The following is a 25739-nucleotide window of genomic DNA, read 5'->3' on the forward strand; positions in this document are numbered from 1 at the left end:
CGGGCACGCTTGAGTGCCCGTGCGATCTTGTCCGCCCCAGCCTCCCCGACACCCCGCGCTCTCTTTGTCTCGCGGAGGTGTGCGTGCAAACCTGCATCGCACGGCCCTCATCGCGTGCGAGCGCGGGGGCGCACCCTAAACCCCCACTCTTTCCACGGGCAGAGAGGACGAGCCGGAGCCCGGTGCTGTTTGGTCTGGAGCCGAGCGGGGCTTGCATTGATCCATTGATTGTGCGCGGTCTGCGCCTGACCTCCCTGCTCCCGGGGAAGCCGTCTCCATGGAGACCGGGCCCGCTCCCCCAGCGCCGGATTGTAAATTCCTGCAGGCAGCGGCCCGGCAGCCTGGGGAGGGGGCCGCCGCGCCCGGGCGCGCAGGGGGAGCGGCCGCCGCGCCGAGGCCTCATTTGAAAGAAAAAAAAAAGCACGAAAAAGGAGGTGGCGGAGGAGGAGGGGGGCGGAGGAGGAAGAAAACGAAAAGGAGCGAGGAGAGGAGGAGAAAGAGAAGGAGGAGGAGGAGAAAGGCGAAGAAAAAGAGACGGAGCCTGAGAGACGGAGAAAGAGCGAGAGGAAGAAAGAGAGGCAGAAAGGGCGTGTTTCTGGCTCTGCGTTTCCCCTCCCCTTTCTCAGGTCCCTCGCTCGGGTTCTGCGCGCTCTCCGGCTGCAGCTCTCTCCCGGCGAAGCGGGGAATTGGGTGGGATTGTACCGAGCAGCCCCGCCGCCGCCCCTAGCAGAGCCCGGCTTGGAGAGGGCGGGGGTTCCCCTCCGTCAGCAGCGCCGGGCGCCCCCCGCCTCGTCGCGCTCTCTGCTCCGCTCTCCCCGGCGTCCGGCCGGGAGAAGCCGGCAGCATCGGGAGCCTCCCGCCCAGGGCGCCGCGGTCTGCGCCCAGCGCCCGCAGCCCCCAGCCCGGCCCCGGAGGGGCGCTCCCTCCCCTCCCCCCTCCGGCGCTCGGGGGCCCGGCCCGCTTCCGCCCTCCTGGGGCTGCGAGACCCGCCCCGGCCGCCCGGCCGCGGGTAGCTCCAGCTATGGGCTCGGGGCGCCTGCCCGGGCTCTGCCTGCTCGTCCTGCTGGTCCACGCCCGTGCCGCCCAGCACAGCAAAGCCGCGCAAGGTAAGGAAGGAGGGGCGCGCGGCCGCGGGGCTGCCGGGGCTGCGGGGCCCGAGGGCTGGGGTGCGATTTCCAAGGGGCAGGGCAGGTGCTGGGAAGCGTGCTGCTCGCTGTCAGGACCGGGCACTGTGCACCCGCACTCTTCGGCTGGGGACCTGACCTCTGGGCGTTGCGCCCCGGGTGAAAGACTGGAAGAGCCAGGGGCGGCACGAATGAGTGAGAAGTTTGGGGGGCCCTGGGCAGAAGTGACCACGCACCTCAGAAGTCTGCCTATTTCACTGCCACCGCAGCATCTTCGAAAGACTTCTTGTCCTCCAACAAAAGTATGAGAATCTTCTACTCTCTCAAACATTGCCGGAAACTTGTGGCCTGGAGAGACTGAGAATGAAAACTTTTCAGCTGCCATAGATTTCTTTCCCTCACCCTCAACCCTTGTGAAAAGTTAGACAGAAATTTCGAAGTTGTCTTATCGGTAGAAAAAATGTTAACGAAAAATAGCATCTTTTATGGAAAAAACAATTTGTCTCTCACTGCATGGTTTGGGGCTGAAGAAGAGAAAAAAATTTCTGTGACTCTGGCTCTCTGCAAGAATGTTGCATTTCTGCCTCTTTGGGGGGAAATCTTTCGTCTTGCATGGCTTTCATTTCTTATCATAATATTTATTTATTAAGGCCTTGGGTTTCCAATTCCATTTAATTCCAGGTCAGAATTGCATTAAAATAACAAAGTAAAATTCCAGGCGGTGGAGCTCTGACAGATCCCTCTAGGAATTAAAGAGAGAGAGAGGGAGGCCCTCCCGCCCCCATCCCTGACCCCAGGCTCATTGCTTGACCAGTCCCAAGGCAGTGCTAGCAGAAACCAGGCTGGTGGACTACAGTTCTCTTGGGGACAGCCACCCCTCCCCCTTGACCTCTCGCTGCACCCTTCCCTCATCGTGTCCTTACCCAGGAGGAGATTTATATGGACAAAAAGAAAATTCCTCATGGCAAGTCTTTGCCCAGGAGGATATGACCCTGCCTGTTATCCCCAGGGGCTCTTGAAGCCAAGCTGGGGTGTGGAGGTGGCTGGGCCAGAAGAGAAAGTTGAACTTGGGAGTTGGGGAAGCCTGAGTCTCTGGCAGTCAGGTCGCTGTGTCCCAGAGCCTGAGCACTTGACTTCTAAGCTGTTCTTTGTACAATATGGGCTCCCACTCTGTTAAAAAGAAGGTGGTATATCAATGCCATCCTCTTCTCCCAAAACACTGCCTCTTCCACTACCCCCTTCTTCCTCTAGCATTTCCTTTAACAGAACCAAAACACTAGAGACCCTCAGCTGTCAAATACCAGACCCCACCCCCACGCCTTTCAACCCCAGACTGCTTCTTCTCCAGTCCTGGTTCCAGACAGCCCACTACCACTGCCACCCCCAGCCTGGGAGCAGCCCTTCTCTCACTGTGGATTTGCTTGTGTCTTCATAAACAAAGCTGTCTTTTGTAGTGCGTGCTGACTTACTCATAACATGGAATTAGCTAGGGAGTTTAGTCTGAAGGAAGGAACAGATTTCATGCAGTAATCTAGAGACAAGATAAGGACCTCTTTCAAGTTGGAGCCAGTGTCTGTAGAGGCCCAGTGAGACTAGGGGGCTGGTGGTGTACAGGAAAACCAGTATAGTCAAGGGGGTTCCCAGGACAGATGGAGGCTCCTGGAAGGGACAGGTGCCATCAAGCCGAGGCTTTCAGGCCTGGTTGATCAGTTCATCATCATTCAGAGACAGAAGGACTGAGTCCCTCCAAGGTACTCTAGGGCTCCCTCTTTCATTGGACACCCTGCTGGGTGCTGTGGGGTGGGGATAGGGTGGGAATAAAGCCAGAGTGGCGGCCTCTGCCCTCAAGAAACTTACAGACTAATAGTTTTGTCTTCTGCTTATCTCATATTCAGGCCACACTTGCTCTGACTGGGCAGCAATTAGTTTTGCATCTTCCTTCCTACTGAATCCTGAGTCTAGCTGGGCATAGAATCGAAGCCTGCCTGTTATTTTAGCTACTTTTGACCCTGGTATTCAGGAAACTTATCAACCTGGTCTGCCAGAGATCACCAACTAACAGGTTTACTGAGTGAGAGGGATGTCTCTGGCCCCTAATCTATAGGTCGGTGCTCCAAAAAGGACAAGTCCTGACCAAGCAGGGCAGCTTTACCCATAGGCAGAGTGCCGTGGACATCCCTTGCTCCCAAACATATCTCCTAAGTATCACTAGTACCATAAAGTGTGCATTCAGTGCCACATGCTTTTAAATGAAGCTCTAGCAGTTCTTTAAAACACAAATACCCTTGGCAAGTATCTTGCACAGTTACTATTCCTCTGGATTTCTGGATCTCTGTTCCTTTTCTCCAGAGATTCCCCAGAGGGAGAACCAAGTGTTGTGAAATGGGGACAGATAAGGAAGGGAGCCCTGAGTATACAGGTGAATGAGTGTGTGTGTATGTATGTGAGGTTCACCAGGATCACCCACATGTGAAACAGCTAGGTGCCTGTGTCTATTGTGACTTAGTTGTTAAGTGTGAATATGGATGTTGTAGTGCCTTTGAGAACTGTGTGTATGAGTGGGTGGGTAAGATTGTGTGACTAGGAGTGAGTGAGCATGAGGTTACATGGTTTTGAGTGTTTTTCAAGTGCCTGTCTGTGTATTTTAAAGTAGACGGACTGGATAACCAAGATAATTGTTAACTTAAAAGCATTAATTTGCTTTTTTTTTGGGGGGGGGCAGGGGGTGGTGGTGCAGATGGTTAAAAAAGCCTAATCCTGGTGTAGGGCTCAGGTTACAGCTGAATGAAAGGTCTCTTGGCCTCCGGGGAAAACTTGTCCCCCAGGAGGGGCTCAGCGAGAGCCAGCCTGGCCGTTTAGTTTACCTGGTTGTTTTTCTCTCCTCTGTTAGGGATAGAATCTTGATAAAGTCACGTATTTAGAGTTTCCAAGTAACACCATCCCTGGGACCGAGAGCGTTCATCTGACGGCAAACAGTGTCTCTCTGTCTCCATGCGTCTCTCCGGGTCTCTGTTTGGGTGTATGTGTGTCTCTCTCTTTCTTTCCCCCACCCCTCTCTTCCTCTTTAATGTGGCAGTTTCCTCTCCTCCCCGCTTCCCTGGGCTCCTGTGGCCAGCTCTTACAGTGAGGGGACTGTTCCTCCTAGCCCCTCCCTCCAAAATATGAAATGAAAACCATAACCGTGTCAGCGGGTGAGGGTGGCCCCATGGGCAGCTGGGTATTGCCTGTGCCCCATCCAGGCCACACTGGGGAGAGAGTCAGTCCCCCTCACTAGTGGAGCCTGATCTCCAATCAATTCCTTCTAAGCCCCTCACCCCCGCCCCACCTTTTCCAGAGGGTAGAAAAGGGGGTGGACTGCTTAGAAATTCCTCAGGAATCCCTTTGACCTCTCTTCTCTCAGTGACATGTCCCTGGGGGGTGGGGGGAGAGCCGAGGAGGGAGAACTTTTCCATTTCTTACCCCTCATCTCCTTGAGTCTCTGCAGGGTGGAATAAGAGAGAGGGGTCTAGAAGAGACACAGGAAGCCAGAATTACTACAGGCAGAGAAAGAACCCCTAAATGAGATTATTTTCTGAAACCTTCAGGAATCGGAGAGCATGGGAACTGGTTTGAGATGTCCGCAGCTGAGACCTGTTGTAAAAGGAGCGGGCCCTGGGTGTGAGTTTGGGAATGTGAGGTGTGCATTCACTGGGATGTGTGAGCGTGCACACGTGTGAGTCAGGGGGTGTGTGTGTGTGTGTGTGCGCGCGCGCGCGCGCACGCGCGCTCGCATGCATGTGTGCACACTCCTATAAGAGGAAAAAGGAAGCTGGGCAATGTGCATTTTGTTTTCATTGGAGAAGTAAAGAAGTGGATTGACTTGGTCCAGTGCCTTAAACTGGGGTAGAGGAAAGGAACGGATGGCTGTAGACCCCCTTGAGAAGATGGAGGTGGAAGATCTCGCTGCCTGAACTCACTCCATTCCCTGCCCCCTGCTCTGATCTCCTAGTGTTAGGGTGTGGGCCTCTTTTGATGTCCTATACCCCTAGCGCATGACCGCTTATAAGAAAGAGTCCCTGTCAGGGCTGGAAACTGTAGAGCTGCTCTGAGGCTGGCAGTGCCCACAAGAGGCCCAGACCTGGGGACAGCTTCTTCAGGCTCAGTTATAAGACAGGAGTCTGGAAGCAGAGGGACTTGCTGGTCTTTGGGGGGAAAACACAGCTGACAATCCAGGGATGTTTGAGGGGTAAAGGAGCTAGTCGCCTGGGCTAAGAGGGGACATAGACCCTCAACCTCTCCCCTAATGGCCTCTCTGTCACCAGACTGGCCATTCTCCTCTGCCCATGCCCACCTATTGCAAGCCTCAAATGGCATGGGGAAGGGAGTATAGTGCCAGTGGGTTGAGGTAAATGCAGAGCCTCAGGATTGGAACTTCTGAGGAAATAATTGAAATTCTCTTCCTCACTTGTAAAATGGACTAGAGTATCAGCAGTGTCCCTCTCAGCTGAGGCTCTGCACATCATCGAAAGCCTTCATGCTGAAGGTAGAAGACACCATAGCGAGCCTGGGTCCTGCCCCCGGCCTCCCCAGGCTTCTCACCTGAGTCTCAGGCCCTCTTCTCCCCAGACCCTGCTCCACTGCTCCCTGTCCAAGTCTGCACCACTTGGCTACTCTTCCTTTCTGGGGCCCCAAGTACCTGATAGTTCTTCCTCTGTCCTTAAGTGGGATATTGCCCCCTGGAAAGAGCCTCTGCAGAACAAGTGCGTCGATGTGTGAACGTACGTACACCCAGCAGCGTGGGTAAACGGAGCTTAAGTGTTTGTGCTCTGGAAATGGAATACTATCTGGGTGAGGCCCCAGGGCCCCAGCTTTTGCTCCCACACTGTATATTCTCAGCTCCAAGACTGGCTCCCTGCCTTCTGCTCCAACCTAGACATCTCCTCTTTTCAAACCGTTTTGTAGTTGCCATTGGATGCTTGGATTTGGCCCCATAGGCAGAATGATGACCTAAAAGGGCGCCGTGGCTCCCTTACCTACAGTTTCCCTGTGGCTGCAACCATAGCCCTAGAGAACTTGGGGGGAGGGTGGGGATGGATTTTAGAACCCCAGGCCAGCAGCTGTTGACATCTGGTCACTGATGGTGACAAGCTGAGGAAAGACCTGGGCAGAAGCTACTGGGGTGGAGGGAAGATCCAGAACAAGGAACCAGATTTAGGAATCCCTGGGTGAGGAGTGTCAGGATATGTGGGCATTGGGGGTGGGGTGGGAAAAGAGGGGGGCGCTTAAAAGGTAGACCCTGGGGAGCAGGTTTACAGAGAGGACGTTTTTACAGGTTTCTAATTATATTTATTTGGAGTTTTCCTCTGGCGGTTTGAAGCTGTTAACAGCAGGAACCTGTATCCCTGGTGTTTGTTTTTGTTTCTAACCAGCTGCTTGGCCCAGCATAGTGAATCCGAGGGCAGGAGACACCTGCCCACTGCGGCGCTGCCCACCCCTTCCTCACTGCGACGCTGTCTGTGCCCACCGTGGTGCCTGGTGTCGCCTTCCTTCCCTGTGTGTCACGCAGCCCTGCCTTCCTCCCGCTGCCCCAGGCCCAGAGCCTCAGGACATCTGCATGCCCACTGTGATTTCCTACCGGGCAATTCCATGGTTGTGTATTGGATGTTTGTTTCATGCTGAACTGAGCTGAGTTGGAGGGGAGGAGGCACAACAGTTAAGGTGTGGATTCCTCCCTCCAGTGTTTACAGAAGACAGTGTGTAGTTAGTGAGCACTGGCCTGGGAGCACTGGTCCTGAGTCCTCACTAGCTGTTTGCTCTTTCCCGAGATACCCTCTCCGGGCTTGTGCCTCATCTATATAATGAGAGGCAGGACCATTCAAGAACCAAATGAAATAACCTACGCGGAAGAACTTTGCACACTTAATGGAATTATATATCACGTGACATCACTACACACTTAATGGCATTATATATCATGTGACATCATCGTTCTTTATGTTGTTATTTTTCCACCAGTTTAGATTGATAAGAATGATCACGATGAAACTGGAACCTGCCCCTGCCCACTACCTGCCTCCCTGCTTCTCCCTCTCTGATGTTCTGTTCTTTCCTTCCCGCCTCCACCACCTCTTGCCCTACTCATCCTCGAAAGGCCTCTGACTCACGGTTGTTGATTTAGTCCACACTGAAAAGGAGAAAATTCATGTCTATTTAATGGTACATTCAAGTGAGCAAGGAGCTGGATTAGGGATCAGGTGGGCCTTCAGAGGGAAACTCAGTCAGGGCCCCCCGATGGGTGACAAGGCTCTCAGGGTCAGCCCCATTCCCTTCCAGTCTCCAACCACCAAATGCTTTTCCTGGCTCTTCAGTCAGGCAGGCCAAACTTGTATAAGAGGGAAGGGTACTTTTTAAAAAAAAAAAAAAAAAAAAGAAAGTGCTCTGTCTTCTCTCTATGGAGTCATCCGCGTGGTTTCAGGGACTCTTTCCAGGCCTCCTTCACCCCTGCCTAGTCTGTATCCAGGCTGAGGATGTGCCCAGGCTTCAGCAAAGGTAACAGAGTCCCCGTTCCAGGTAGGGAAGATATATTGGTGCTGGGAAGCCTGGCTCTGCCAGTTTCCCTAGTTGGTCTTTTGATCAAGAGGTAGAGTAAATATGCACATGTGCAGGTACGTGTGCACATACTGCAGGTTAAGGTGTCATGGCTAAAGCCTGGGCTGGTTCTACTTGGATGTTACTTAGATGTGGGAGGCAACGTGGAGGAAAAGATAAGGGAACCGATAGGACCAGCAAAGGAACACTAGTCTCAAGTGGCCCCTGGTGTCCTGTCATCAGGCGTTAGCGCTGAAGCTGGGGAACATCAATCTGACAAGGATGCTCAGAAGAAGCCCCTGAACAACCGCAAGTAACATCTGAAGCCCCTGAGATCCTGTGCATTCCATAGGATTCCCTAGGAATCCTGTCCTAGATTTATTGGTCCCAGTCTCTTCTGGACTCAGCATCACCAAATGGGTACCTTTAAGTAGGAATCCTCCCTTCTCAGAGTTTCCTGTCTCCCTACTCTTAAGACTAAACTTCCTCTACCTAGAACAGTTATTTTTTCCTAGGGTCACAGGAAAAAAGGAAACTTTTTCTCTGTGGTAACCCGGAGCAGAGAGAATGCCACAAATATAGACCTCAACCATTCACTCATCAACCCATCTATCCATCCAACAAATATATACTAAATGCCTTCAATATAATAGTCTTATTCACTGCTGAGTGCCCATCACCTAGCACAGTGCTTGGCATGCTGTAAATGCTCAGTAACTGTTTGTTGAATGGTTGGATGAATATGCTTAACTCTTCTACCTGCTGTGTATGTTTCAAAGACTCAGAAGCCATGGCCTCAGGGAGCTTACAGTTTCAGTAGGAAGATAATACACATAAGCTAAAAGCTAAACAATGATACAAGGTAGCATGTAAGAGGCATTACAAGATAGTAATTGGTCAGGTGATCAGAGAACCTGACAGTAAAAGCCTTAGGAGTTAAGAGAAATAGTACATCAGAGAAGACTGGAACAGCAATTGGTAGCTTCTCAGCAGTGGCACCTGAATTGGGTCCTCAAATGATGGGTGAGATTTTAAGACATTGAACGAGAAGAGAGTAAGGTAGGCACACCAGACTTCCTGGACTAACCTGGCTGGGGCAAAAAGGGCGTCACAGGCATGTGGGTGCATTAGGACAGCAGGCAGGCTGCTTTAGACCTCATTGGGCCCAGCAAATTTGCCCATAACTACTCCCAACCCTGTAGGTGGTTAGGTAACTGCCTGTGGTAATATAAAGGTGGAAGACTCTGCCTAGGGGATCTGCTTATCTGCAATCTGCATTCCTGCTCATTTCCCTTTGTTGTTATTCCTGAGCCAACCTGGGAAAAATTTTGAAATGATCAAGTGTTTCCTTAGGGATCCTCCTGCTTCCCTATCCTCAGACGGGAATCTTAGGACTGCCTATGTTATCATAATCCACCCTTTCTGGTCGGCCCTCTAACTTTCATATCCCCCAGCCCATTCCACCTTACCTCCCTACATTGAGCAGAGTTTTTGGAGCATTCTGCTCAGCACTGAAGCAAATCCAGAAGAAATGTAGGATGGCGCAGGGAAAAGCTGCTACAGTTACAAACCTGTGCATTCATGCCAGGAGAGGGCGAGGCAGGGAGGTCTTGGCTCATCTGTAGTATCTCTGCAGCCACCACTCTTCCCCAATTCAGCTTTTGATCCAGCCTAATGCCAGGGGTTAGGTAGGGGCACAAAAGAAAAGTCTTCACAGAGAATTATAGAGCGCACTTTTTTGGTTCCTGACCCACTTCACCCTCCTCCTTGGACAGTTCCCAGCAATGGGGTGGAGTAGGCAATGGAGCATGTATCTTTAAGGATGTTTCCCCGCAGAGTTCCTGTACCCATCACATGCTCCCCTGGTGCTGCATTTCCCCACACCAGGCCTTGAAATGGGTCTTCGATAAGAGGAAGTGGGGAAGAGAGGGATTCAGAAAGGATACTGAGTAGAAAGTTAGAACTAAAAATAGTGGACCTTTATTGAGCACTTACTAAATGCCTGCACTGCTGTGCTAAGTAAGTACTTGATAAGTATTAACTCATTTGATGCTCATGGCAGTCCCCTGAGGAGGTACTGTTATTAGGATTCTCATTTACGGAGGAGGAAGCAGGTGAGTTCAGAGGCTGGCCCAGGACCACACAACCATGGGTAGAGGTGGCATTTGAACTTGACACTATATCACTCCAGAACCCCCTTTGTCAAACACTCTGGCATGTCGCTGCCCCAGTCTCTTCCCAGCTTGAGCAACGAATCTATTCACATTACCTGAGTCGGGAAAAGGAAGACAGAACAGCAGGCCAGCCTCACCTTGGAAATCCTGACACAGCTACTCAAGGAGAGTGCCTGAATAGTTGCACTTTTTAAAATGTCCCCAGGGAATCTCAGTGTGCAGCCAGTGTTGAGAACTCCTAGTCTAAAGCAATCTTTGCCCAACAGCATCAACTGGTTTGTCATGCCGGCTGGTAAACACCTTTACCCTGAGAGAATGAGCTCAGATGAGACTGTGCCCATAGGTGTTGACAGGATCCCTGTATGGACAATTTGTGGGTGGGCAGATGTGGTGGGAGGGGACTCTGAGAGAACGAACTGGCAAAAGGAGGAGATGCTGGATATAGTTTGGGGCCCTATTTCAGAGCTCTGTTTTAGGCCTGTTCTGCTTTGAAAGATTCCATCCAAATAGTTGAAGGGTCCCTTCCTCAGCGAGGAAAGTGGAACGTAGCACACAGGATGGCTTTAAAGCCTTAGCAGAGCGACTCGGCAATAGCTGTTAAGTGAGCTGAGGCAAACTGAGTCCCCTAGGACCAGAGACTCATGAAGAATAGGGTTTTACCAGGAAGAGCTTTGGGGAAGACAGTTTTGAACCGGATTTGGGAAGCTGGGCTCAGTGTGGCCTAGAAGAGAAAAGAGGACTGCATCTTAACTGTGAAGAATGAGATATGTGTGAATGTGTCAAAAGAGGTAGAATGGTTAGTTGCCATAGAGGGAATAGGGAGGAGATAAAGTCTTCCAGAGCACAAAGACCCTGCTGGAGAGGGATAAGCATTGTGAGCAGAGAGATGAGGGAGAGAGGTTAAATGGCACAGAAAGCCCAGTTGCTGGAAGGGTCTAAAGCCTCTGTCAGGAAGCTTGGGCTAGTTGCAGTTAACCTCAGGATCTGCCCTAGTAATGGTGGGCACTGAATTAGAGGCAAAAGCCAGAGCTGGGGGGCCCAGAGAGCCGGATGCAGACCCTAGCCAAGCACCAGCCTCTGCAGAGACAGACATCTACCTCTGAGATGGCCTAGAGGAGACGTTTCCAGATGAGTTTCCAGGTCACCTTGCTGGTTGCTGGGGAAGGGATGGAGGAACACAGAAGAAGAGAGCTCCGAGCGGGATGAACAGGATGATAATTAGTCACTGTTTGATGCCTCATGCCTGCCTCAAAGACTCCCAAGGGTTACCACAGGGAAGGAGGTGATTATCTAGTCCTTTCTCCTCCAGGGACCCAACAAGAACATATAAAACTAAACCTCAAGCCATTTCAAGTTTGGAATTAGTTGTTTAAAAATATTTTTCCCCACTGTGGAGGGCATGTTTAAATATGGGGACACAGAATAAGGACTAACTCTGGGTGCCCTGTCTTTCTTTACACATTTAACCACTCTAGATATTTCCTCTTTACTCTTTTGTCTTACATTTGTCCAGCCTCTGAAACCCAACTTGAACCCCATTCCTAGGGAAGTTTTTTGCGTCCACCCAGGCCCAGGCGTATCTCTTTTTCAGAACTCCTAGAGCAGCACTATCCAATAGGACTTCCTGGGTGTTGGAAATGTTACATATCTGTGCTGAACACTATGATAGCCATTAGCCACACATGGCTGTTGAGGACTTGCCTGTGGCTACTGTAACCAAGGAACTGAATTTTAAATTAATTTGAATGTAAATAGCCACATGTGCCCAGTGTCCACCGTCTTACATGGCACAGTCCTCAAGCATCTGTTGTTTGAACCAGTGATTTAATACTTAGCATCTCAAGCTTCCATATATGGGGGAGCTACTACTTACAAGACACTCTATCACTTTACACAAATTATCTCATCAATTGTTAACAGATTCTCATGAGGAAGTATTATCATCTCCATTCTAAGGAGGAAGAAATGATGGAATCAGAAAAACCTCCCTAGGGAGCGGTGGATCTAGACTTGAATCTGGGCCTGACTGGTTCCAGAGCCTAGGATCTTTCTAAGATAGTACATTTCTTAGTACCATTTTCTCCTCATTGGCTGGACAAACTCATTCTCCACTCAGCCTCTTACTATCAACAGAGATCCTCTTGCCCTCTCTTCTGAACTAGTCTTCCATTTTCCTTCTCTATTCTCTCACTTTGGGATGACTTCCCAGTGTAAGGCCAGCGGGCAGACATCATGACTGCAGGGCCTGAGTGAGGTGAAGAATAATTGTGAATTATAGCAATTAGAATCAGGGGGCCACTGTGGACTGCTGCAGAGGAGTCCAAGAGGGTTGAAGTATAGAGTGCAGAGCTGAAAAGAACCCCAAAAGATTTGAGGCAGGGTGTTTGGGGGCAGTCTTCCAAATTTCACTTCTCAGCTCCAGGAAGCTTCCTCAATCCTACCCCACTAAAGTACTTCTTGAAATATGAAAACAGAGGACAGTTCATTGTTTCAAGCTAGGACTTATGAGGGTCTATAAATTGGAATGATTACTGGTCCACTCATCCATTCATTCGGTAAAAAATAGGCACCTTAAGGATCTGGATTCAATAGGTCAGTGATAAGGCCTAAGAATCTGCATTTTAACAAAGCCAGGCAATTCTAAGGTCCACAGGTCACACTTCGAAGTTAGGTCTTGATTTTTTTTACTTGCAGATTGCTACTTATACACTATCTTGGGTTTCCCGATTTGCAGCTAGAAATAGTCTCTTTTCCTCTGATCGTCATTTTAACAGAGGTTCTCAAGCCTGGATACATATCAGATTCACCTGAGGAGCTTTAGAAAAATACTGATGGCCAGGCCCCAGCCCAGACTACTTGACCTGAATCTCTGGGGGTGGCTCTCTAACGTGTAGCCAAGGTTAAGCAAGCACCCACTCACCTCATCTCTAATGCTTCACGGCACGTAACCACGTCCTGCTTCATGTTACTTATTTGTCTCTCCTTTTGGGTGGGCTCAGTTGCCTCGGAGCATCCACAGCCTTCAGTATAGTACCTTTCACAGACATCTGACAAAGCATTGGCAACTGAATGAAACGTTTTTCTTTATTTCAGTTCAGCTTTAGGGACACCATTAACATTACCTCAGAAATTAGAGCCTTTTGCCCAAAGGCAATAAATGATTCTCTTTACTATGTCCTTTCTGAACCATCCTCTTTTTGCTAGATCTTGGGTGGCCTCATCCTTCAGCATAGCTTTGTGAGTAGCGCCTCTAGTCAGAGCGAGGGCCAAGAGAGAGCAGAGCACCAGACATTGGTGGCGGGGTGGATGAGTCTGCCTTAGTCAGCAGGAGAGCCACAAGGGCTGCACTTAATTGGACTTCAGATTGTTGGTGCTGGCCCCCGCCAGTTCCTGGACCCTGTGGTGTTGACGGCTCAGGAGCCAAGGAAATCTTCCAGGATGGAGCTTCTTTCTTCTGAAGATTCTTGGCGCCATGGAGGGCAAGTGAAAGCAGGCCTGGTCTCAAGCAGATTTGCGAAGCAGATGATTTCTCAGATGCCCTGTCTCCCTTCCTCTTCTAATCACCAATGGCTGCTGGACCCTGCCCCTTTCCGAGAAGCTACTGTCCCCATGCCTTTTCTCTTCCCTCTCCCTCTAAGCTTGCTCCTAAGGAAGGTAGACTAATTCACACTAGGTTGAATATTTCTGATCAAGTTAATTTAAGTATGCTGTCCAATCCAAGGGTTTTTATTTGTTTTTAAATCAAAGAGTATTTCAAATGATGGAATGTTAGCTGTCATTGTGGATTAAGTATTTTTGAGGGAAGTGAGGGTTCTTTCCGAATTCCTGAAATTACAGAGGCTAGCCACCTGAAATCACGGGGGTGTGGGAAAGCACCTGCTTCTGGAGGGGTCACTGTCTTTATTTTAGAGGAGAAGGGATTTTGCCCCTGGGGAACCACCTTCAAGACACTCTTCAGGAGGCACCACGGAGGGTCTCATGTACTCTCTGTGCCCCTGGCAGATGTGGATGAGTGTGTGGAGGGGACCGACAACTGCCACATCGATGCTATCTGCCAGAACACCCAACGGTCGTACAAGTGCATCTGCAAGTCTGGCTACACAGGGGATGGTAAACACTGCAAAGGTGAGGCCGGGTGGGCACCTGGAGGAGGCAGACCCTCCTGAGAAGGGGAAACCAGGGCTGCGGCCCGCCGTTGGCCACACTGTGCATTACGTGAAGGCCTGCAGTCCCGACGGGCATGGGGATAGAGGTTGGCGGGTAAGGGGGTGGGGTGGAACTATGTCTTTCCATAGAGGGAGCCATTCTCTAATTTGCACAAAGGCACCATATAGGCTGGCTGAAGCCCTGGTTGGAACAGTCCACGGCCAGACAAACTGGGCTGAGTGGGAGATCAGAATCACGAGACTGAGGCCTGAAGTTCCCTGATGTTGGAATCTCCATCTTTAGACCTCTACACCATGCCCACAAAGGATGAGAACAGTTTATCCCAGGGAAAATTTACATTGTAAACAAGCACACCTTCCTCTCATAATTAAAGCAATGCAAATTAAAGCAGTCTTGAGATGTTGTTTTAAATTTACGACCTTCAGTGTTGATAAGATTTCAGTGGACAGAGTACTTGTTAATTCCTGCCGACATTATAAATCGAAAAGTGATTTTGTCATACTAACAGGAATCCTAAAAGGCATTTATACCCTTTGACCCAGGAATTTTACTCTTAGAAACTTATTCAAAGGAAAGTCAAAGAAACAATATATAGGGGAGAAAATATTCTTTGATGCATTATTTATGATAGTGAAATAAATGGAAGGAACCTAACAATAGAGAAAAAGGATTAACAAATTATGATATAGCAACACAATGGAATGTTCTACAAGCACGTATAGTAGTAATTAGAAAGACTGGGTGGAAACATGAAAATGTTTATGACTTAAGTTTAGATGAAAGGAATAAAATACAAAATGGTTTGTAGGCTATGAAAGTAACTATGTAAACACACACACAAACACACTCACACAGTGATATATATATATTTTTAAAACCACCACAAGGCTGAGCCCAGGGGTCGATGGTGAGGGGCACACAGGTGGGTCTAGCTGCTTCGGCTCCTCTTTGCCCACAGATGTGGATGAGTGTGAACGAGAGGATAATGCAGGTTGCGTGCACGACTGTGTCAACATCCCTGGCAATTACCGATGCACCTGCTATGATGGATTCCACCTGGCACATGATGGACACAACTGTCTGGGTGAGCAAGGGACAGGAGATGTGGGTGGGAGGCAGCCTCGCGGGGAAGAAGGTGCTTTTAGCATTTCCCATTTCCCAGGCAAGGAGAGGAAAGTGACCAAAAAGTTGCATTTCCACAAAATAGAGAATGGGGTCAGCCTTCTCTTTGAGACTGTGCACTGAGGACGAGATAAGCCTGTTGCTGAATGAAAAACATCTAAGAAGATGCTGCCAGAAAGTGCTCCCAGGGCAAAGGCCAGGAGATGACAGTAGTGGGGTTAGATACAGGTGGAGCATGGTGAGAAGGGGATTTGGTTCCAGACAGATCCTGGCTGTGCCACTTACTAGCTGTGGGGCCTTGGGTGAAGTGACTAATCGCTGGGAATCTCAACTCCTCATCTCTAAAATGGGCATGGTAATATCACATTCAAAGGGCTTCTGGGTGAATTATCATGAAAGGACATGTGTAAAGAGCTCTGTATAATCCTTAGCACATAGTGGATGCTCAATAACCAAGATGAATGTCTTTGATGGTGCTGTTGCTGCTGCTGCTTCCTTGTCCCTTAGGGAGCCTCTGACTGTAAAGGCTGGTTTTCTCCCAGCTCTTTCTGCAGTCTCCAGGTGCTCACCCTCTCCTCTCTTCTGAGGCCTTTATCCGACCTGATCTCCTTGGTCTCAGGAACTAGATCAGAGAGAAAAGAATCTCTAGGGAACTAAACTCAACTTTGGTATCTATCATTTGGAAAATTATTGGGACCATGTCAGATTCTTCCCCAAGTAGAAAAACTGAAGACCATAGCAGAAAAGGATTTGAGGTGTGAACCCTGGGCATCATTCCCCAACTTCTTTCTCTCTGGTCCCAAAACAAATATAGGATACTAGAAGAATAGAAGACCAGGAAAGGAATAGAAGCAAGAGAAATGATGCTCAGAAAAGCAGGCTAGGCTGCTTCCCCAGTCCCACCTGACTAAACAGATGAATTATCTGAGGTCCCTTTGGCCTAGGAGAGCCTCCTTACTACAGAGCAGCCTCTAAATCTAGTCACATTCCATCCTTGGCTTATAGGTTTCCACCCCCAACCCAGGCTTCTAAACCCCGATCCCTGCTGGGCCCTTACCCTCAGCCCCGGCCACCTCACTTACCACTGTAGCTACCAGAGAAGGACCCCATTTCTTGTCTGCCCAGTCACCTGTGAGGGCCTCTTTGGGAACTCCTTCAGAAAAAGAAACTGCGACACTTGGACCAGGACAGTGAGTTGCCTACAGGACTGTGAACATCAGCTTCTGATTTCTTTGGTCGCCTTTGACCTCCCTAGGCCCTCAATTCTCATTAAGTCTTGTTTCCTTATAAAACCAACTTGAAGGATAAGAAACCAAGTAGGTATGGAAGGGGTCAGGGGTTGCAAAGGTCTATATAACCCTAACCCTAAGGTTAGAATTCAAAATCTCAACCCTGTCTTTGGCTTTTAGGCGAACCCTGAGTCAGTCATCTATGTCTTCAGTGGGTCTGGAAGAAAGAATTGGAAGAAAGAACTTAGCTAGAGTAGGAAAGTCATGAGGTTGGAATAGAAGGGAACAAAGACGGGTGGACTGTGGGATGGGGCAAGAGCGGGAATGCAGGGATGTCAGGAGTGTAACAACAGAGAGGTAAGGACAAGAACAAGGCAAAGGAAAGTATAGCGCCGTGGCTTTCCTAACAGGTGCCTCTCTCAGGCAGGAGCCTGCTGGATTCGGGCCCCTTGGCCCTTGGCCAGAAGGAGAAAGGTCAGGGTTTCGGAGCTCAGCAGAGAGGATGGGAAGAGGGGAGCAGATGAAGCCCTCAGGAACCCAGATTCTAGCTGTTCCATGTGGGGACCAATCTCCCTCATGCTTCCTGGGCCAAGGAAAACTGAGAAGGGCTATGGACTTGAGAGGGCAGTAAATAGCATATACATGGAGTCAAGGCATTAAAGTGGGAGCCCAAGGATGAGCTTGGCTCTGGGACCTGGGGGTGGTGATTTTGGGTGGTAATGAGGGTGTGACCTGGCAGCTCTCACCCCCACCCCTCCCCACCAAGATACCAGACTTTGTTTTGTTAAACCAAAATAGGAGAAAGGCTAAGGAATATGGCAGCGAGCCCAGGCATGGAGGGAGGGGAGGAAGGACAGAGCCATGGCCTGCCCACAGAAATGGTCCCTGCCCCACAAGGAGTTGAGGCTTGCTGCCTTCGTCCACCTTGTCCCTCTGACCTCCGCACCCATGGCCATCGCTCTCCCTGAACAAGGAGCCATTTCCCAGGTTCTTTGATACCCTGGCTGCTCATCACAACCAGCTGCCCCCAGTTCCTCTCCCAGTCCGATCTCTGCCCTTATCTTCATCTGTGTTCTTCTTGCTCTGTCTTCTTTCCTGATCACCTCTGCCCTCAGACCCAATGTGAACAGGTTAGGGAAAGGGGGGCAAGTCTTCACCTAAGCGAGCCATGTTCAAACGGCCCCTCCCCACTGCTTAGCTCCCCAGCTCTGCCCTCTTAGGGTGGCCTCTTCATAGCAGTGGACCAGGAGCTGATCAGTGGGTGAGCACTGCCTGGCCTAAGGCTGGGTGTTGGGTTGGGGAGGCGGGGAAAGTGTGTGTACAGATTCTTAAGATTGCTCCCAGCCCTCAGTGCCGAAGTCTCAGGGCACAACCTGGACCCTGGCCCGCACCCCCCAGCCTCAGCATCCACTATCCTGCACAGATGTGGACGAGTGTGCCGAGGGCAACGGTGGCTGTCAGCAGAGCTGTGTCAACATGATGGGCAGCTATGAGTGCCACTGCCGGGAAGGCTTCTTCCTTAGCGACAACCAGCACACCTGCATCCAGCGGCCAGAAGGTCAGCGCAGGACCTGGGAGGGCCCAGCCCTGCACTCCCAGGCTCCTCCCTCCATCTGCTCAGAAGCTTTTCCCTCAATACCCCCTAGGTCTCACTGTCAGTTCTCAGCCCCACTAACTCCTTCTCTTGTCCCTCAGCCTAATCACACCCTAAGAGCTCCATGGACAGAGAGTTTGTCTTAGAGCAAACCTGGGTAAATTCATTTGAGGTTAGAGTCAGTGTGGGATTGGGGCTCCTCTGGGGTGTCGTCTGTGTCCAGATCTGAGATAGACATATTAATTAACTGTAAAGGCCTGGGCTTTCAGCTGCTGTTATCTGAGAGAACCTCCCTGATGCCTTATTCCTTGGATTGGATTGGCAGGGTCAGGCAAAAATAGTGGAGTATATGTTCTCTGTTTCTGTGGCTCTCTCCCCCTAGACTGTGACATTTCTGAGGACAAGGGCTATGTCCAATTCATCTTTGTATCCCCAGAACCTAATATACTGCCCTGCATGTAGTGGGAGCTTAATAAATATTCTTTGAATAAAATCATATAGTTATTATCTGTACTCATTACTCCCCATTCACATTATGTTATCTTCCCAGTTTGGCTGTAAGCTCTTCGAGGAATGAGATCATGTCTTATATTTTATCTCATGTATGTGTCCTTCCTAAATCCATCCAGTACCTAGCACAGTGCTGGGCAATCTATTAGATACTAGCTTTTGGTTGTTTGAGGGAGAGGGTGATCATGCAAGTTTTGGTGGGACAGGATATCGATACCTAGACATCACTCGGAACGGCTCTGAGCTCTGCTCATTAGCACCCAGCTCTATGAGCAGGACAGGGAGCCTGTGAGGGGAAGAGTCTGTCTCTCTGTATGGCAGCTTCAGTGGAATTCTCCCGATTTCCTAGGCCCCAAATACCTGCCCTAGTTCCTCTTCCTCTAGGAGTCCAGAAATACGGAGCAGTCACCCCCTTTCTCTTCCCTTTTAGAAGGAATGAACTGCATGAACAAGAACCATGGCTGTGCTCACATTTGCCGGGAGACACCCAAAGGGGGGATTGCCTGTGAATGCCGCCCTGGCTTCGAGCTCACCAAGAACCAACGGGATTGTAAATGTGAGATACTTGGGATGGCAGTGGGAGACATGGGGAGACAGGGAGGCAAAGGGAGGGGTGTGGGGCCTCAACAGCAGGAGGTGGGAGGAAAAGGGAGCATGGGAGAGGCAACCAGCTAAAAGGGCCAGTAACTGTTATGGAGAACTGTGGTACCCAGGGAGAAGCAAGCTGACAGGCCTCCTGCCCTCTCTGCACAGTGACGTGCAACTATGGTAACGGTGGCTGCCAGCACACATGCGATGACACAGAGCAGGGCCCCCGGTGCGGCTGCCATGTCAAGTTTGTGCTCCATACCGACGGGAAGACATGCATCGGTGGGTGAGGCCAGGGGAGATCTCGGTCCAACTGTGAGGGGGGATGGGGCAGGGGCCCTTGGGAACCAGGGCAGCGGGGTGCACGTGGAGCCTAGGTGCTGGGCACAACATGACTGGTGACTGAGTTAAAGATTCAAACAATGCAAGGTCTAGAGCAGGACAACTCAGAGGGACTGACATGCTCACCTGACCCTCTTCTCCTTTCCCACCCGTTGGTTCCACCGCCTCACCGCCAGGAGCCTCGCCATCCTCTTTATCCAGGACACAGTGCTGCCAAACTGGGAATAATTAGCAGAGGTTGACCAAGGCTATGGCTGACAAAGGGGAGGAGGTCTGGGGCAGTGCAAGGGTTAAGCCTGACCAGAGGCCCTGGCTGGTCGGTGCAGTGAGATGGGAGCTGTCATGGCGGGCTGTCCCCACCCGGAACTGAGGGTGGGACAGAGTGCTCTTTCCTGGAACAGCCAGCCCTGAACTGACAAATGGGGTTTCCTGACTCCAGGTATCTTTCTCCTCTTTATCCTTTCTCTCCTCACTCTCCTCCTACAAACCCCTCTTCCACTCCCCTCACCTGACCTCTCCTCCACTTTCCAGAGGTACTGCCTCTCAGCCCTGCCTATGGCCCTCTCACTCCCTCACCAACTCCAGCCTTCCATCCCTCTTGTCCTGATGTGCGGCCTTAACACCTGGATCCCTTTCCCCGACTTCCTAAGCCTTACCTCACATATCGTCAGGTGGCATAGATGTGTTTAATTTCTTAAATGTAATTCCTAATTCCCTAAGCCTTTAGGTCTTTCGTGAAGGCCAGTTACTGTGTGGTCACAGAGTGCTGAAAAAGATGATGGGACGGGTGTCTCCTTAGAGAAGTGGGAAATAAAAAAGAGTTTGGGCAGGGGGAAAGGCTGTGCCTTGAGCCGTGCACCGGGTGAGCTTGTTCTGTGGGCACAGTACTTATGGATGGCCATTCATCTCATGGGCTACAACATGCTGGAGGGGGCGGTGCAGTGTGTGAACGCAGTTACTCTGCATCTGTCAGAGACATGACATTCAGCTTAAGAAGCAGACTCTTCTCTATCTCACTCCAGAGACCTATTCTGTCTCTGCAGACAGCACCGTCTTTCCCCCAGACACAAGAACAGGGGAGCAGATGATGCTCTTAAAGCTCTCCCTCAGGTACCTGCCCCAGAGACTTGCGCACACAGTTCTAAGTTCTCTAATTGAAACCTTACCTGCTACGTGTTTCCCTCTGAACTAACTCTTCAAAGAGCTTGGAACATTTTTAGGTCTTCACGTTGCCTTCTCTAAGCTGATCGTTCCAGCTCCTTTCATTTTTCCATCATAAATCTAATTCTGCTTTCCAGCCTCCTTCCATCCCCTAAATACACTCACACATCCCCAGAGTCTCCCAAAAGAAACTGCATGCAGTCCCCAAGGGAAAGCTGCATGTATCAGGACAGAGCCCTGGCCGTAGTTGTGCGCAGGTCCCTCTCAGGCTCCTTTCTGTTCAGATGGTCCTGGGCGCGGCTGCTTTTGAAAATACCCCTTAGGCTTGAGCTCTTCCCTAATGCAAGACCCATTCTGCCTTCTAGGCCTCAGCTAAGTGAAATAGAAGAGAGCAAATGAGGCTGTTCTAAGGTTCACAGCCATGTTCTTTCCGACTTCCTCTCCCTCTTCTCCAAGAGAACTTATTTTACCTTGCCCTGCACCTCATTCTTCTCCCCAGCCCTGGTAGGAGGAAACTGCATTGTTTGGGGCCATCGGGGCATTCACATTTGGTAGGGAGACTGAGGGCAGTATAGTTTAGCAGAAAGGGTGGGTAGGCAGCTTCTAAGATTTGAGGTTAGAGTCCAGCTCTGCCTTTGGCATGCTGTGTGGTACTGGGCCCATGACTGCCCTTTTCTGAGTCTCAGTTTCTCATCAGTCGTTTGGTGGGAGCCCAGCTTCTTTGAGGATTCCAGACAGGACAAGGCTGGGGAGTGAAGTTTTGGAGTCTCAGGGCTAATCGCATGGGACTAGTGGTTTGGGCCTGCAGGGCTGGGGTGGGGAGGGGTGGCCTGGGGCCACAGTGGCTCCTGCCCAGCATCTAAACAGCTTTTTTACAATGTCAAACAGGGGAAAGGCGGCTAGAGCAGCACATCCCCCCTCAGGCCGTTTCTAATGGTAAATATGTCCGCTCTCTCGGCTTGCTCTCACTGGCTTGCTAGGGGAAGGGCTAACCCGCTGGGGCTCCCACTAACCGCATGCCCACTGGACCCAGTCTGTCTGGGCTCCAGCCTGCCAGCAGGGCTCCCCTGGCAGCCTGGGTACTGGACCCACTGAGTGTCTCCTGAGTCCCCAAGAGCTGGCCCAGGAGCCTTCATGTTGGTTTTGTCTTTGATCCTGTCACCCTCCTTCTCTCCTTTCCTGCTCCTTCCTTCCACCTTCTCCCTCACCCACCTTCTAACACCTCACCCCTCCACAACCACCTGCCTCCCTCCCTTTCTCTGCCTTATACACAGCTGAAGACCCAGCCAGCTCCACTTACTCATCATGTCCACTGTGCCACCTGAGCTAGGAGCAGGCTAGGATTTAGATGTCATCCCCTCCTTGGGGCTTCTTACCCACATTAGCGCACGCAGTCCCAGCATCACTCGCCAGCCTCTTCCATCATAATTGGGTAGAGCATGACATGTGAATTCAGACAGACCTGAGTCCGAATTCTGGCTCTGCCACCTTCTAACTGTGTGATTTCAAACAAGCTACTTTCCTCTCCGATCCTCTCTTTATCTTCTGTAAAACAGGGGGGATGAGTCCTCCCTTAGGGTTGTTGTGATGATTGAGATAGTGCATATAGAGCATCTAGTAAGCTCTTGGTGCAGAGTAAGTTGTAATGTTAATACTGTGACCTGAAAAGCAAAGGTTGAAACCATGCCATCCTGCTGCCCCAACCCTGCCCTAGAGAACACTATCCTATGGGGGCGGGCAGCTATGCCCAGCTTTCTGTCAACCTGGGATGGACATTGTGCCAGCTCTGCTGCTTCCCATCCTAGATCCCTCAGAGTCTACCTGGACTCGGCACATGATCTCTGTTCCCCTCTCCCTGCTCCAGGGCTTGGGGGACCTATTCTTATGCTAAGGACATTCTTAGAGGGGATGGCTGGGCTCAGAGCCCTAACTCAAGGTTCCCTCCCATGTTCCTTCCATGATCTTGAGGAACCTCAGGAGAGACTAAAGTGGGAGTCGCACATAGGAGATCACACTGTGGCTGCTCCCAAACCTGGGTATTTGAGGGTCATAACCAGGGACTGACAGGATCAATAAGATCCAAGATGATAGTAGTCTCTGATGCCTTCCTCATTCAGTTCTCCTGATTCTAAAGACCACTCACCTCTCTTCCCTAGTGGAGGTCAAGGTCTTGGGATTTTGTCTAATGAGAGAATTCTAGGTCTCCCAGAGGATGGTCCTCACCTCCTCACAGTCCCTGTGTTAGGGCCTTGCATTTTTTGAGCTGATGGTTTTTCCCTGGGCTCACCTGACACTCCTGGGCTGCAATTTAAACCTGTTTTTCTCCTACTCTGAATGCAGAAAATAGGGAGAGTGACCTATCCATACTTCCCCTACTCTAACCTCTCAGTGGAAGGAAAATGTACCAGTCACGGGGAGGGAGGCAACAGAAGACCCTTAGCTCTGAGGTTCTCTCTTTCACCTGTCTTACACCCTTCCTTCTCTGATTCTTCTTTTGCCCCCTCCTTTAGCCTCTCCTAAACCAGTCTTCAAATTAGGAAAGTTACAATAGAGCAGCCAGCTTACCTCCATCTGGTACTAAAAGGAGGGCTCAGAAGGAGCTGGAGGTAGCCTGGAAGGGGCTAGGAAATGACTGAGTAGGTGCTGTCTCCTCTGAGGATGACCAGTCAGTAACAGAACTAGGGTCTTTCTTAAGACAGCTGGGCAGGGAGGAAGAATTGATGGTCATCCCTCAAATGTCTTAGGAATCACCAGGCTCACTCCTCCCAAGAATGTCCCACCATGACCCACTCCCCCACCTCCCCCACCAAATAGATAGTTGGTAGGCAGAAGAGGAAACTCTTGTCTGTCCCTTCTTGTTCCCTGGCAGCGATTAGCTCCCATCCCTCCTTGCGCCCTCCCCTCTCCACCTCCTCCGCCCCCTCAGCACATTCCTGCCTGACAGCTCTGGCTTGTACCTGCCTCACTGCTGTCCACCTTGTTTCAATCAAGTAGGGGGGCAGGGAAGTGGACTGCTTGGCTGCACTTGTGAGGGGATGGGGGCTGGGAGCCTCTGCTTGATGCTCCTTCTGAAGCACAGGGAGGCGGCTGAGGCCTTCCCTTTGGGCCTCTGTGCTCTCCATTATCTTAGAGTTTGGGACTCCTCCAGGCCCATAACTGGTTACCATCTCCTGCCTCCCTCCTAAACAGAGACCTGTGCTGTCAACAACGGGGGCTGTGACAGTAAGTGCCACGATGCAGCAACGGGTGTCCACTGCAGCTGCCCTGTGGGCTTCATGCTGCAGCCAGACAGGAAGACCTGCAAAGGTAAGGGCGTTCAGAGGACAGGGGTGTAAGGGTAAGGGGCTGAGGCTGGGATCTGAGATAAGGTACCTAATATGGGACCGCGCCTCCTCAACCCCCTGGAGGCTGCCCTGATTTTAAAGAACTGTGGACGTAACTAAGACTTGTCTCCTGTCTACCTTTCCCATCTCAGTTCAAGGGGCACAAAAATCTAGCCAGTTCCTTAGTGTTCCCTGCACTATCTTGTTTTCTCTATTCTCATTCCTATCCTCTATGGGTCCCCAATCCTCTTGGTTAATGAACGTGCCATTTACATTTGTCCCTGGGTCTAGAAGGATATTTGAGCCCTGCGTGTACACAGAGTCACAAGTGTGTTCCATAACCTTCTTAACCCACATTCCCAACACCTTCCCTGTGAAAAGGCTATACTGGCCAGAGGGAGACAGGGTAGCAGTTGAGAGCACTGATGATGAAGCCTGGCTACTTAGGTTTAGATCCCAGCTCCACCCCTTATTAGCTCTGCGATACAGGGCAAGTTATTTAGAGTCTCTGTGTCTCAGTTTCACAATAATTGTACTTGTCAAATGCTGTAAGGGTTAAATGAGTTATACATAAAGTACTTAGAACAGCATCAGACAAATGATAGAACACTTTGTGTTAGCTATTATTATAATTTCTCACATTGTCCAACCTATTTACCCTCCTTTAATTAGCCAGGTCTAGGGGAAAGGTGAGGTGGGTGGGACAGTGGGGGGTGGGGTGGGGAAGGAGAGTAGCTATACCAAAAATAATGATTCATCAGGTCTGTGTTCCCTGGTCAAAAGGAGTAGGGACTGGTAGGAGGTCTGGACTCATTCTTTGTGTCTTTTGGCCCAACAGCTGGCAGAGAGGATGGGGGAGGGATGGGGCAGCAGGTCAGACAGCCAGAGTTGAGAGGTTTCCTGCTGGGAAGGACTGTTGACAGGTATGCTAAGAGTGAAGTGTAAGGCTGCCCTCCCTGCCCCTTCCCCCAAGTAGGGGTGAGTAGCCTGGGTCCTGTCTGCCACCAGCTTGGAGAACTTGACCTCAGGAAGGAAGCTGCTCACCCCACCCCCCCTTCTCTTCCTAGTGCTGAAAGCTGCCTCAGGCCTGAGTTTCTCCAGACCTCTCCCAGTCCAGCCCCCTGCCTGGCCCATACCCCTCCCCCATCAGCTACCCAGCCTCACTGGCTCTTTGGAGGTCCTCCCTGCCTGGCCTATCTCCCAGCTTCTCCTCTCTGAAGGGCTGCCCCTTTGAACCTCAACCTCTCTGTGCTGCCTCCTCATCCGCCCTCCTGGGCTGTGACAGGCAGAGATGGACAAGAAAGGGATAAACCCTATCCACCAGCCTTTTGGAGAAGGGCCATAAGCAGCAGAATGAAGGGCATGGACCAGCCCGGTAGGTCAAATGCCCACCACTTCATGCTCCAGGCAACTCTCTGAGGGCCTCATTCTGGTTCCCGAGTCCCCCTTCTAAGAGGACTCAGTCTGAGGAAAGGTGTTTTAATGGCACAGAGCCCCTGAATAGGGAGGAAACAGAGATGAGAGAGTGAAAATCAGAAGGGCAGGCTCAGGACTCTCTTGGATTTTCCATCTCTGTGAGGGAGGGATCTTGTATCCTTATTTGTCCTCAGCCTTCAGTATTACCTTTGATTTTCTCTTTGTCCTGCTTCCCCAGACATAGATGAGTGCCGCTTGAACAATGGGGGTTGTGACCACATTTGCCGCAACACAGTGGGCAGCTTTGAATGCAGCTGCAAGAAGGGCTATAAGCTTCTCATCAATGAGAGGAATTGCCAGGGTGAGCAGACTGGAGCCAAGGGGAAAGCCTTGGAAAGGTTCTTGGGGTAGGAGAGCTTCAA

General features: G+C 50.7%; 1 protein-coding gene across 5 annotated transcripts in view; it reads left to right on the forward strand.

The window, feature by feature from the left end:
- The first annotated feature begins 498 nt into the window (after window positions 1-498).
- The window catches only part of SCUBE3 (signal peptide, CUB domain and EGF like domain containing 3), a 37168-nt gene continuing 11927 nt past the window's right edge, over window positions 499-25739 (forward strand). For 2 of the 5 annotated variants that reach the window (XM_016146916.2, XM_016146921.2), the window contains exons 1-9: window positions 500-1106; window positions 13868-13990; window positions 14991-15116; window positions 17807-17941; window positions 18918-19043; window positions 19241-19357; window positions 21467-21514; window positions 23768-23884; window positions 25556-25678. In XM_016146916.2, coding sequence (XP_016002402.1) covers window positions 1022-1106; window positions 13868-13990; window positions 14991-15116; window positions 17807-17941; window positions 18918-19043; window positions 19241-19357; window positions 21467-21514; window positions 23768-23884; window positions 25556-25678 — 1000 coding nt within the window. In that variant the 5' untranslated portion in view covers window positions 500-1021. Of the gene's footprint in view, window positions 1107-13867; window positions 13991-14990; window positions 15117-17806; window positions 17942-18917; window positions 19044-19240; window positions 19358-21466; window positions 21515-23767; window positions 23885-25555; window positions 25679-25739 lie in introns of all 5 variants that reach the window. The other 3 variants (XM_016146917.2, XM_016146918.2, XM_016146919.2) reach the window with 3 other exon arrangements.

The sequence above is a fragment of the Rousettus aegyptiacus genome, unplaced genomic scaffold, assembly GCF_014176215.1.
Source record: "Rousettus aegyptiacus isolate mRouAeg1 unplaced genomic scaffold, mRouAeg1.p scaffold_m13_p_1, whole genome shotgun sequence".
In the NCBI taxonomy this organism is placed as follows: domain Eukaryota; kingdom Metazoa; phylum Chordata; class Mammalia; order Chiroptera; family Pteropodidae; genus Rousettus; species Rousettus aegyptiacus.